Genomic DNA, 12,346 nt, shown 5'->3' on the forward strand with positions numbered 1-12,346 from the left:
CCTGATTAGCTTACAACTATATTTAGTGTTTCTAAATTTGATTTTTTTTTTCGTTAGAATACCTTTCATTAAGAATTCAATGAGCTCTGCGTGTTGGATTAATTTAAGAGGTAGATTTTAAGAGGTTGGATTAATTTAAGAGGTAGATTCCTGTCGTCTACCTAAAAAAAAGAAAAATCCTATACTCGCCGTTTAACACAAGAGGTACCCCATGCAAAAATCATTTCTTTCCATAACCAGGCCGTTTAGTAGGTGGTACCACACTGCTAGATATTTAGCTGTGGTCAAAATAACAGCCAGGTTCTTTTTAACCAGCAGATTCAATATGGAGACCACGGCATCATGCCTCCTACACGGATTCCATGTGAGCTAAAACAACAGCTCCAATACAATAAAAAAAAGCGTTTCACTATAGAGGCAGCCGGCCCTACAGTTAATATCATCTCAACCCCAGCGAGCTGTACGGCCCTCGTGAGCAGGGCATTACTTTTAGCCCTAATAAGGTCTATATACTCATATCCTGGTAATAATTTGTACCATCCCTAATACACTGATGTTGAGGGGACACCTTGCAAGATTCACAAAGAGAAGCGCCATAGACAGAACCATGAAGTAGAAATGCCAATCTCTTATGCTCTGCCGATGCTGTTAGTATCTGGGAGCCCTGGTACTGGGTTTAACCCCTAGTGCGTCTGTAATCATCTTGAATAATAGAACTATGGAAAGATTGGCGAGGAGGAAGCTTCAGGCTTTGCTAACCGGATCAAACGCAGTCGTGCAATCAACCAGCGGAGAGATAGAATACCGAGCTCTCCATCCTTCACTCTATCATGAAAATACGTTACTGGGGTGTCAGGAGATAGTCGGAGCTAAGATCTGACCGCAGAGCGAACTGCCTTATCCATTCGGGATGGTACCGAAACAGTTCTTCCGAGGCCCAAATTGTGGTAATACCTCGGAATTAAATAACTAGACAGAATAAAGAAGCCCTGATATGGCTAATCAGGAGCTTTCCTCAAAGGAGTAAGCCCAGCAACCAAGGCTGAAGAGAGAGAGAGAACACTTCCTTTGGGACTGAAGAAAATATCCAAGTAAACCCATTCTTCCAGGATGGTCAAGGAATGCAATGACCTATCGTGCAGGGAAAACTCAATGTTCTCAACCTTAAGCTTCTATTCAGCCTGAAAACAATGACTAAAGAGCAGGACTTCTCTACATTAATATTAAGGCCACTGAGATGAAAGAAGTCAACTTCCCGATCGAGGAGTTCCCAGGTCTACTTTAGTAGAAGCTAAGAATATAAGGTCGTCGGCAAAGGCCACTGCATTAAAAGAGTGGGCACCAAGGGAGTAACCAATATGGTTAGGAAGAGAGCGAAGAAACTCATAAATGATGCAAGTAAAGAAAAGAGGGGATAGAGGATCTCCCTGGCGAACCTCCCAAACAGCGGGAATATAGATTACAAGGGATCCTGTAGTGATAGTAAGGGAGCTACAAGAGCAAAGCTCCAATACATATGAAAGAAATCGGTCTGGACATCCGGCAATAGATACATCTCTAAGAATAGCAGGAAAGGAGACTCTATCAAACGTCTTTTGATGGTCAAGGGACGTCACGTAGAAAGACCTAAGGTGGCGCCGGAAATCTGAAAGACATGAAGAAAGGACATATATATTTTCGGTACAGCCATCCGAAGAGATAAAGGCTCTTAGAAGGAAATCATGCCATATGTTGTTGCAGTCTCTTAACCAAAACTTTATGGATCAAACGGAGAATCACTGGAGAAACTGTAATTGGTCTGTAGTCTGCTGCTCAAGTAGCTGCGTCCTTCTTGGAAATAAATATAGTTCTGGAACTGCGAAGATATAGAGGAATTGTTCTGGAGGATAAGAGAGTATCAAGTAGAACTTGCAATATCTACAAAGGCAATTTACATAGCTTAGGTGCTGGGAATCCATTGACTCCCGAAGCAGATGAGCTAGATGGGAGAGCTGCTTTAATTTCTTCTGTAGATACTGGATGAAATATTGAGGATACGGGGATGGAATGAAGCACCTTGGGGTGATGTTGATCTGGAAGATGAGGAGATGGAGTAGAGAACTCTGTTTCCAAAACGCAACGAAGTCCTCAAAATATTAATGGAATTAACTAGTGAGGCGGGTAGTGAGCATACGTTGTCTACTATCATTCTAAGCTAAGACAAAGCCTTCTCGCTTCATTTTTGTGCAAACACACCCAGTTATTTCGCCGTGCTCTTGCGATTCAAGAGCACGGGGAGATTCAAAAGCACCTTGCGATGCTTGACTGATCACATTACTAATGCAGATATGTAAATGTAGTAGTTCAATCAAAATATTTAAGTATATTTAAAACTTTATTTAATCACCTTCTCATTCTAAAATTTGTTATCATCTTTCAATCATTTTTTTTTTCAGATTATTCGGAGCATTTACGATGGATGTCATATGCAGCAGCCTATTTGGAGTAAAGATCGACTCTCAGAATGACCCTGACAACCCATTGATCGCAAATGCCAGGAAAATGACGAACAAAGATATTTCTCTAACTTTCGTAATTTCCTGTAAGAATTATAAATTCTTTCTTCGCATATTAGACAACAGTTTGATTTCCGATAAATAATTTGAATTTATGAAAAATAACGAATATAGCAAATTTGTTGTATCACTGAGCTGGCTTAGTGCTTCAGATCCAAGTAAGCAAAAATAGTGTTTGTCTTTAAAACGCAAACATTCTGAACTTGATTAGGAGTTACAGAAATACAAATGCCCATCAGGTTCCCTTCGTTCTGCATTATTTAAATGGCACAGAACTAAGAGCTCTTAGATTTGCTACTTAATAATGCTTTAGATTAAAAGATTAAGTACTGGCAAATTTCAGAAGGTTTACAATTTATTTTCCAAGACACTCTCTACACTTTTGTAAAGTTTGAAGTCTCGGAGAGACCCAGTGTCTGATTAAAAACTGCTTGATGAAGCTTATTGGACCTTCCTGTTTTCGTCCGTAATTGTAACTTAGGCACTACTCCGTCAATCACACTTATGCAAAATAATTAGTTAGCGAACATGAGCATCTACGATATAGTTTGTACTGGTCTCTTAACTGATCCATTCATAAAGGGATTTATAAACTAAGAATGAATCAAAATGATTTCAAATTTTATGAGAAAAGGTTGAATTGCTTATGTTAAAAATATTTAAATTTTATTGTTTTTTACTGCTGAATTTTATTGAAATGTCCAGGTTTCAAGATGGGTAATTTTCAATCATGTTGATTAATCACAAAATTTATTTATTCCATTAGTTATATTCCCGTCACTTGGAAAGCTACTTCGAATATCCTTCTTTTCAAAAGATACAATCGATTTCTTTCGAGACGTAGTCTATCAAGTGATCGGTAACAGGAAACAACAATTCAAGGTAATGGTGGTCACAAATGAATTACGTGCATTGAATTTAATATTCCTAATTTAAGAAAAATGTTTCGATAAATAATCAAAATCCAACTCTTCTCAATATCATATCCAAAAGTTCCTTGAAAATAATTTTCTACTAAAATCTTCTAAGTCATAATAACTCTCGATGAACTCCGGAGATGGACTTATTTTAATATCAATTTGATACAATGATTATGTACCTTTTCCAAAATTATGTGAACAAGACGTGACAATGGCTACAATACGTGTATATTAAAAAATAACAGAAAGATTTATTCTAGCAACTCAAGAACAGGCATCACAAACTAATGCAATGAAAGCAAAAATTTTGAACATTAATAATGCAGAATTTGCGTTCAGAAAGATGAGACTGTAAACATCTAATCAGTGCCTGCAGCAAGATAGCTCAAACTGACTATAAATACCGTGATGATCAAGTGGCCAAAAAATTCATTGGTATTTGATATTTTAAGGATACTTGTGACATAAAGATTGAATAATATATGCACGTAAATACAAGAAATATATTTAATTAGCCAAATATTTCGGACTATCTTCAGTGGCACTACAATAACAGTTTTAAAAAATACAAGGTGGAATACTAACAATAGATCATTTAAAATAGAACAAGCCGCGTGATGTTATATCACTAAATATTAAACGGGATATTATTAAGCAGAGACATGCTTGAAATAAAGATATTAATTAATAATATTAAATAACATAAAATTAATATGAATTAATGAGTTATCCTGATTAGACTCTTCCCAGATTTTTGATATAGATATACAGTCATTCCGATTCAGGTTAGGACGATGGAGTAAGGCCTCTATGCTTTCTTTGAATAAACGTTCAAATTTATAACAGGATCTATGTAAAAGGCGAGTTTTTGACCAAAGGATGTTGTGGTTAGTTTCAGTCCCGTGCTGAGCCAATCCAGATTTTTCGGGTTTATTGTGATGAATGGAGGATTGATGTTCTTGGATTCTTTTTTCAAGAGAGCGTCCAGTTTGTCCAAAGTTGGAGAGATCACAGTTGCAGGGAATTTGATAAACTCCAGGAAGAGACATAGTTGAGCGTTTGTCTTTTGGAGAAAGAAAATGGGAAGATAATTTGTTAATAAGTGAATACTTCAAATATTTCAGACCGAAATATTTTGCTAATTAAATATCTTTCTTGTGTTTACGCGCTTATATTATTGAATTCATTAGTATGATTGCAAAAATTATAGCTTTCCTATTTCTAATAACTGGTGGCAGCATAAAATAGAGCCTGTATTGGAAAACGAAAGAGAAAAAATTCTCTAGGACTTCAGAATACAAAATGATCGGCATTTGGAACAGAATAGACCTGGCATCACAATTATCGAACATTGACAGGTTTGGATTATTGATGTTGCAGTACCAAATGATAACAACATTAACAACAAACAACTGGAACAAAATACTAAATATCAAGATCTGACAATCGAAGTTGGCCAGCTGTGACTTAAACACACCAAAGTAATCCCAAAAGTTATCGGTGTACTTGGTGCAATTTCAAAGAAATATCCAACTATTTACAGCAATTAAACATCAAAGTGACCGGATATGATCTACAAAAAATGGTATTACTTGGAAGAGTCCACATTTTACTACGCTTCCTGACAGGCTATTCTCATATTCTTCAGTAGAATCTGAATTGCTCTGTACCAGTCAAATTGTTGTTTACATATCTTGTTTTGATGTATCAATTATGTGAATAAAGTAATAATAATAACAATAATAAATAACTTGATAAATGTAAAGAATTACAAAATTCCAGAGATCTTTAAATATGGTAACAAAAATAATCAGAAGCGTATGTAATTTCTGTAATAAATGAATTTAATGTTCTATCATATTTGTTATCAAAAAATATTTAAACCTTTACTACGCGAATACGTAAGTATAATCAAACTCGAAAACAGGTGCTGAGCAATAGTATTCGAACTAACCAAATATAGTGATAAAGATTTAACTACAGAAGGACAAACCTCTGTGAACCTTCTTCCGTTCTGAGGAGTGGAAGGAATCACTGATCATACTAATAAATACACATGAAAATAAATAAAGAAATTGAATCTGAAAAACTAAAAAGAATATTACCATGTGCTGTTGATAACAGTGATGAGTATCAAACAGACTTTCGAAGATATAGTTACACCGTTGATCAGATTTTTATATTCAGGCTTAGACTAAATATTACTAAAATGAAATATCATCAAGTCTACTCATTTCGTTTATAGATTTTAGAAGAGTGTATGGTAGCCTTCATGAGAAGACCAATAGGAGAATATTAAATAAACTTGGAATTACTCATAACATAATAAATTTACTCAAAGTTTAAACTACTGACACGTAAAAAATAGTTTTAGCTAAGAGAGAATTAGATCTGAATCTTTTATTATTAAGATAAGATTTAAAAAAAATATCTTATTATTCAAAACATCATTTATTACCTTCCAAATCTTCTGAACTACAGTTGAAATAGAAATAAATACGACAATCATTTCGACCTATCATTTTATACGGTGTTGAAATCAATATCTTCTCAGTGTACAAGTCCTAATAAAATCAGACCTTGCACGCTGAGATGATCTTGACGAGTAGAAGAAATCGGTGAGGTATGAATGACTGAAAGAAGAAGAAACCAACAGAAAGCAATCCAGAAGAACTACACAGTGCCAATGAATAATAGCATCCAGAAAAGCTTACCTGAGATGGAAATCCTGATCTAGAACACAGAAATGAGTGTTCTATGTCAGAAAAGCAACTTAAAGATTCAGTAAACTAGAAGTGTGGCGGGTGTCATGATCGGAGTGAATTAAGCATTATTTATGATTCCCACATAAATCAAGTTAAATCTGAATTATTGATACACTTTGATCTTTGGATATCACTTTCATTTATCGATACCAAATTTCAATTTAATTTACAACCTATTGAAATGATACGGGAGCGGTAGGATCAAATCGATTGGTTGGATTTTGTTTCTTAGATATTTTAATGTATTGTTTCAAAGTAAATTTCCATTAATATTCTAATCTTAGATTAAGTTCCTTCATTTCTGAAGTCAGACCAGTACCAGTAATGAAAGAGAGGCGCCTTATATTCTGCTATGTTTCGTATTCTGGTACATTTCCACTGGTGAACGGCTCAAATAATCGAAATCGGTTGGTTTGCTGTTGTTGTGGAATGTGTAATCATATATGAATTTCTATCATACCGGTTGATCTCTTAAATGCAGTAGTTATGAAGATTTGGTTTCATGAACATTTTCAGGTGCTATGATTAATATCTATTTCCATATTTAAAAAAAAAAAAAAAAAAAAAAAAAGAGGTGCGCGTGGCATGTATTTCATGCGTCTAGCAAAAAAACCTTTTAGATCTATTGTACACATTTTTAGTTTTCTGGATAGTCTAAAGATTAGATATCGGAGCACATTTCCTGGTCTAGACGGTAAACGTGGATAAAAACTATTCTACGCTCTACTAAGTAGTTCTATGGTCTCACACCAAACATTGATTTTATCCATCATTTAAAGACATCGCAAAATATCTAGATTAAAACATACCAATTGAAATATAATTGTACGTTTTACAAAACTTCCACTTGATATCTAAATTCAGCTTATTTTATTAAAATTGTTCTGAATAACAGCGTGCAATCTTATTTTTGCATTAACATTCGAATCATTTAAGCGAAATTAAAATAATAAACATTCATACATTCATTTTCTGCGTAAAACTGCATAACCATTATTATTTTTTCAGCCTCAAAATGACTTTCTTCAGATAATGTTGGAAGCAGCGAAGGAAACACAGATCGAAGAAGTCGAGAAAACAGAACCCGAAGCAGACAAATATCAGGAAAAGTTTCATTATGAACCTAAATATAAAGGTAAACATTTCATTCTACTATTTGAAACTATAAGCATAACCTGTTTGAAAGTCTAAAAGCTGCCTTCTTTTGAGTACTTCTGTAGTGAGTCGTGAAGAATCCGTTAAGTGGTTGAAAAGATTTTATAGGGATCGAGGCATTTCTTGGATGCCTCGAACCTTCGACACTCTACAGATGCACAGTTCGGTTCTAGAAACATCTTTTTTTCTTTATATATATCCAAGGAAAATACCAGATTGGATATAAGGAGATTATTAAGGAGAGTAAAAGATAACAGTGTGGTAGGTAAGGTAGACAGTGTGTTGCCAAGGTATGATAGTGATGAATTGAGGAGGCGAGCAAAGATTATGAATGATATTATGTTAGCGCAGTTATGTGAGGAGAATGGAGTGCATTTTGTGAATGTCTGGGAGGAATTTGAGCGACGGATGGAATTGTATAAAGAAGATGGGCTGCATTTAAATGGTTTTGGTGCGAGTCTTCTGGAGAGATTGTTACTGGCAGGAGAGGTAATGACTGTAATGAATAGATCTGATGTGATGCGAAGTATAAAAGAGCAAAAAAGTAGGGTAGGGAGAGGTATTTGTTCACTTGCAAATATGGAGGTGAATATTATGAATGAAGTAAATGAGAGAGTGGAGGTACAACACGAACGGGGAGAAACTTTATGAAACATGCTGGTGCTGAATTCAGAAGTGGATGTGTAAGCGGACAAACACAGATTGAGATGGCCTGGGATGGATGGGAAGAGTTTAGGTGTGAAGAAAGTCGTAGAATTGGTGGTAATATAGAGGAAGTGACTGGGGACGGTATTGAAGAGTCACATCGTAGGAGTTACGTTCATAGTACTTGTAGAAGCAGTAATGATTTCTTATGTTTATTCACTAATGCTATAAGTATTCGAAATAAGGGGAACGAAAGTGTTGCTCTGCTCGAGTCTGTTCGCCCCAAAATTGTTGGTATAAGTGAGACGTGGTTAGATGACGATGACATCCTGAGGAATAGAGATGAAGGGATATGATATTTTTCGTGAAAATAGACAGGGAAGAAAGGGAGGAGGAGTACTGTTGATGGTAGCAGATGAGTTGTGCCCATCTAAGGTGAATTTGCAAGGTGCAAATAGTCGTCACGGTTTTGAGGCAGTATGGTGTGAGGTAGAAGTAAACAAGATGAAATATTTAGTTGGGGGTGTTGCTATAGACCTGGTAATATGGAGGGTAATGAGAAGGAAATGTATAGGCAAATTGGCCTAGCTAGCAAGAAACCAATGATCATTATGGGCGACTTTAATTATGAAAATATAGACTGGAAGCAAGAGACTGCATCTGGGGGTAAAGAAAATGAATTTTTGGAGTTTTTGAAAGATAATTATCTTAGGCAGCACGTAACGGAGGATACACGAGGATCCAGAGTATTGGATTTGATCATCTCGTCAGATGATGTTATTTTAAATGAGGTGTCAAATCTTCCACCAGTTGGTAAGAGTGACCACGAGGTGATCACGTGCAGGGTGACCAGTCATTTGAGGACGTCTGTTAGAAAGGGATATATGTGGAATTATAAGACTGGTAATTATGAAAAGCTCAGGAAACAGCTTGCGATAATAAATTGGAAAGAAGAACTGGATGGAAAGGATATCAATGCAGTTTGGGCCATACTCAAGAACTGTTCGGTGGAGGCAATATCAGAGTGTATTCCAATGGTTAAGATGGTAAATAGACGGGTGTAAAATGGATGAATCAAGAGATAAGGTATGCAATCTGGAAGAAGGTATTATGGAAGAAACACAAATTGAGTATTTATAACAACCAGTTGCATGAGAAGTACAAAGAGCAGGCGAGGAAGGTGACTAGCTTGATAAGGGTAGCAAAAATGCAGTATGCGCAGCAATTAGCTAAAGCGGCTAACAAAAATCCTGAGGAGTTTTTTCGATATGTTTCCAGCAGAAGAAAGAATGATTATGGTAGGATGGGATTGATTGGTGAAAATGGAGGAATGATTACCGCTGCAGAGGATATAGTTGAGATATTTAGTGAACAATTTCTAAAGGTATGTCATTCTTATGAATGTGGTATCATGCAGAACTTGAAAGTAGTGGGGAAGGAGGAGGAGGAGGAACTGTTAGTAAGTGAACAGGAGGTATATGAGGATTTGAATAGACTTGGTGTAAATAAGGCTCTGGGACTTGATGCTATTTCACCACGTGTCTTGAGGGAATGTGCCAGAGAGTTCACAACAGCTTTTGTATATCTTTTCAACATGAGTCTCTCACTGGGTGAAGTTCCAAAAGAGTGGAAAGAGGGTAAAATTGTTCCAATTCATAAGGGAGGTGATAAGAGTAAGACTTTGAATTATAGACCAGTCTCTGTGTGTCGGGAGTTGGGGTCAAGGTATTAGAGAAGTTAGTTAGGAATAAGATTCAAAATTGGGTTGACAATTTTGAATCTTATTCCTAACTAATACTTCTCTAATACTTTGGCGGCCAGCATGGATTTACTATGGGAAGTTCATGCTTTAGCAACCTACTTACTTTTTATAATAAAGTGACAAATTCGTTGGATATGTATTTTGCATATACAGTGGTATATTTAAATTTTGTAAAGGCGTTTGATAAATTGCCACATGACAAGCTGGTAATTAAATTGGAACGGATGGGACTGAATAGTAGATTGGTTCGCTGGATTGGAGATTGGCTGTCTGATAGGTATCAGCGAGTTGTCTATGGAGGAGCGATATCCTAGAAGAGGAAAATTACTAGTGGTGTACCTCAAAGGTCTGTTTTGGGTCCACTGCTGTTTAGTTTGTATGTAAATGATATTTCGAGAGGTCTGAATGGTGATGTGCAGTTGTTTGCAGATGATGCAAAGTTGGGGAGAGCTATCAGGAGTAGTGTGGATGCTGTAGCTTTGCAGGAGGACTTGAATACACTGAGTGAATGGGGATGTCAATTCAATGTTTGAAAGTGTAAGGTTTTGAAATTTGGGAAGCAGAGATGGAATGTAAAGTACACAATCGGTGAAAATATCTTGGAAATGGTAGAGGAGATGAGAGATCTGGGAGTGATTGTAGACAAAGACCTAAAATTTCGGGGACATGTTACTAAAATAGTGCAGACAACACAGCGGATAATGGGAATGATGCGGAGGACACTGACTTGTAGAATTGCAGAGGCGATTGACTAAGGTGGTTTCTGGTCTCTGGAATGTAGAGTATGAAGTCAGATTGACAAAATGCAATTTGCAGAAATTGGTGGATAGAAGGAGGAGAGGGGGGGGGGATATGATTGAGACATATAAGTTGTTAAGAGGTTGTTACCAGATTAATGTCGGGGAGGTTTTGCACAAAACGGGTGAGGATAGAAGGAGAACAAGAGGTCATTCCTGGAAGCTGTATAAGGAGGGTGTGAGTAGCAGGTTTTTTGCATGGAGGGTGGTGAGTGATTGGAATTCTTTGCCCGAGAGTGTGGTGTGTGCAGAGACAGTGAATATATTTAAGGCACAGTATGATAAACTGTGTATAACAGTGAACCTCCCACGATGAATCTTTGACTCCATGGAGGTTTTTATAATAATAATAATAATAAGAAGAAGAAGAAGAAGAAGAAGAAGAAGAAGAATATTGACCATTAATGATAACAAGATATATATTTTTGTGTGTGATTTCATTCTAAAAGGAAGGTATCCTAATATTTATTTCAGTATAGTGTGCATTAAAATGTAAATCACAAGTTTGGAGTAAAAAGATTTTATTTTCCTGGAACTTTATGATGCTTATTAGCATAATGTCTGGCAGCAGTTGATTACTTTCACGGTAGATGAGTCAAACCGTGTCCGGACAGTTCATTGCCGACAATTCATCGCGGAGGCTCTTCATCGAGAGGAAAATTTATCTCGAGAAAATTAATCATGGAAAAAATTAATCGCGAATATATGTGAAAAAATTTTTCCATATAAGAAATATTTCAAAATATATTTAAATTTCTTTTAAAAAATATGAAAATCATTTTTTTGAAATATATAATCAAAATTTAATAATATTTTAAATAATTAAGAAATATATTTTTATTTTTTAAAAAATTTAAGAAATATTTTATAAATATTTACTATTTCTATTATATTCAGCTTTTTGAAAATTTTTATTCGGTATAAAGTTATTCATCTCGGATATATGTGAAAAAAAAAGAAATATTTCCAATATAAGAAATATTTAAAAAAACATTTTTTTTTAAATTAAAAAAAATTAAAGAAATATTTTTTTTTTAATTTAAGACGTATTTTTTGAAAAAAATAAGAAATAGCTGGCCTGGTTTGCCAAGTGGATAGCGTATCTGCTCTCTAGCCAAAAAAGCTGCGGTTCGAATCACGCCGTGGACATGAATATTTGTGATTGTCATAATACGACTGCTGGTGGGCGGGAGATGGCGTTGGTGTAGTTGCAATCAGTTGGTGACTGAATATTGAAGACAAAGTTGTAGAGCAGGTTACTTCCCTCAATGAGCACTTGGATTCCCTGGAGGTGTCAAATAATAATAATAATAATAATAATAATAATAATAATAATAATAATAATAATTCGATTATATTCGATTATTCGAAAAAAAACAACACGATTATCTCATAGAGCTTATTAATAACATGCTAAAATATTAATATTAAAGAAATATATAAAACATACATCGAATCTTGCCAATTTTATTGGCTGCATGGGCTTGGCTTCGGCTTCTGACTAATAACCTCGATGCTGGAGGTGATCGAATCACATTACTTAATTATATTTAATTTCGTCAATTTAATTACTTTTATATTGCCAAAATTACACGTATTAATGGGTTAAATAATATATTTATTTAAATATATTACTATAATTCTTTTTTTGACCACAGTATTTTGCGATGATTAAATACATTGGAAGTGTGATTTAGAACTGTGGTATTTCTTGGAATTCAAGATTTCTATGGAATCAAGTATTTCA

At 35.3% G+C, this 12,346-nt stretch overlaps 1 protein-coding gene across 2 annotated transcripts in view; it reads left to right on the top strand.

Annotated features, from left to right (window-relative positions):
* LOC150095509 (cytochrome P450 3A8-like) overlaps positions 1 to 12,346 on the top strand; it is an 86,408-nt gene that overhangs the window by 20,410 nt on the left and 53,652 nt on the right. For both annotated transcript variants that reach the window (XM_090410517.1, XM_090410516.1), the window contains exons 7-9: positions 2,436 to 2,581; positions 3,322 to 3,437; positions 7,249 to 7,375. In XM_090410517.1, coding sequence (XP_090266643.1) covers positions 2,436 to 2,581; positions 3,322 to 3,437; positions 7,249 to 7,375 — 389 coding nt within the window. The remainder of the gene's footprint in view (positions 1 to 2,435; positions 2,582 to 3,321; positions 3,438 to 7,248; positions 7,376 to 12,346) is intronic.

Source organism: Typopeltis vanoorti, chromosome 20 (genome assembly GCF_054136105.1).
Source record: "Typopeltis vanoorti isolate ZY-2024b chromosome 20, IOZ_Tvanoo_1.0, whole genome shotgun sequence".
NCBI lineage: Eukaryota > Metazoa > Arthropoda > Arachnida > Uropygi > Thelyphonidae > Typopeltis > Typopeltis vanoorti.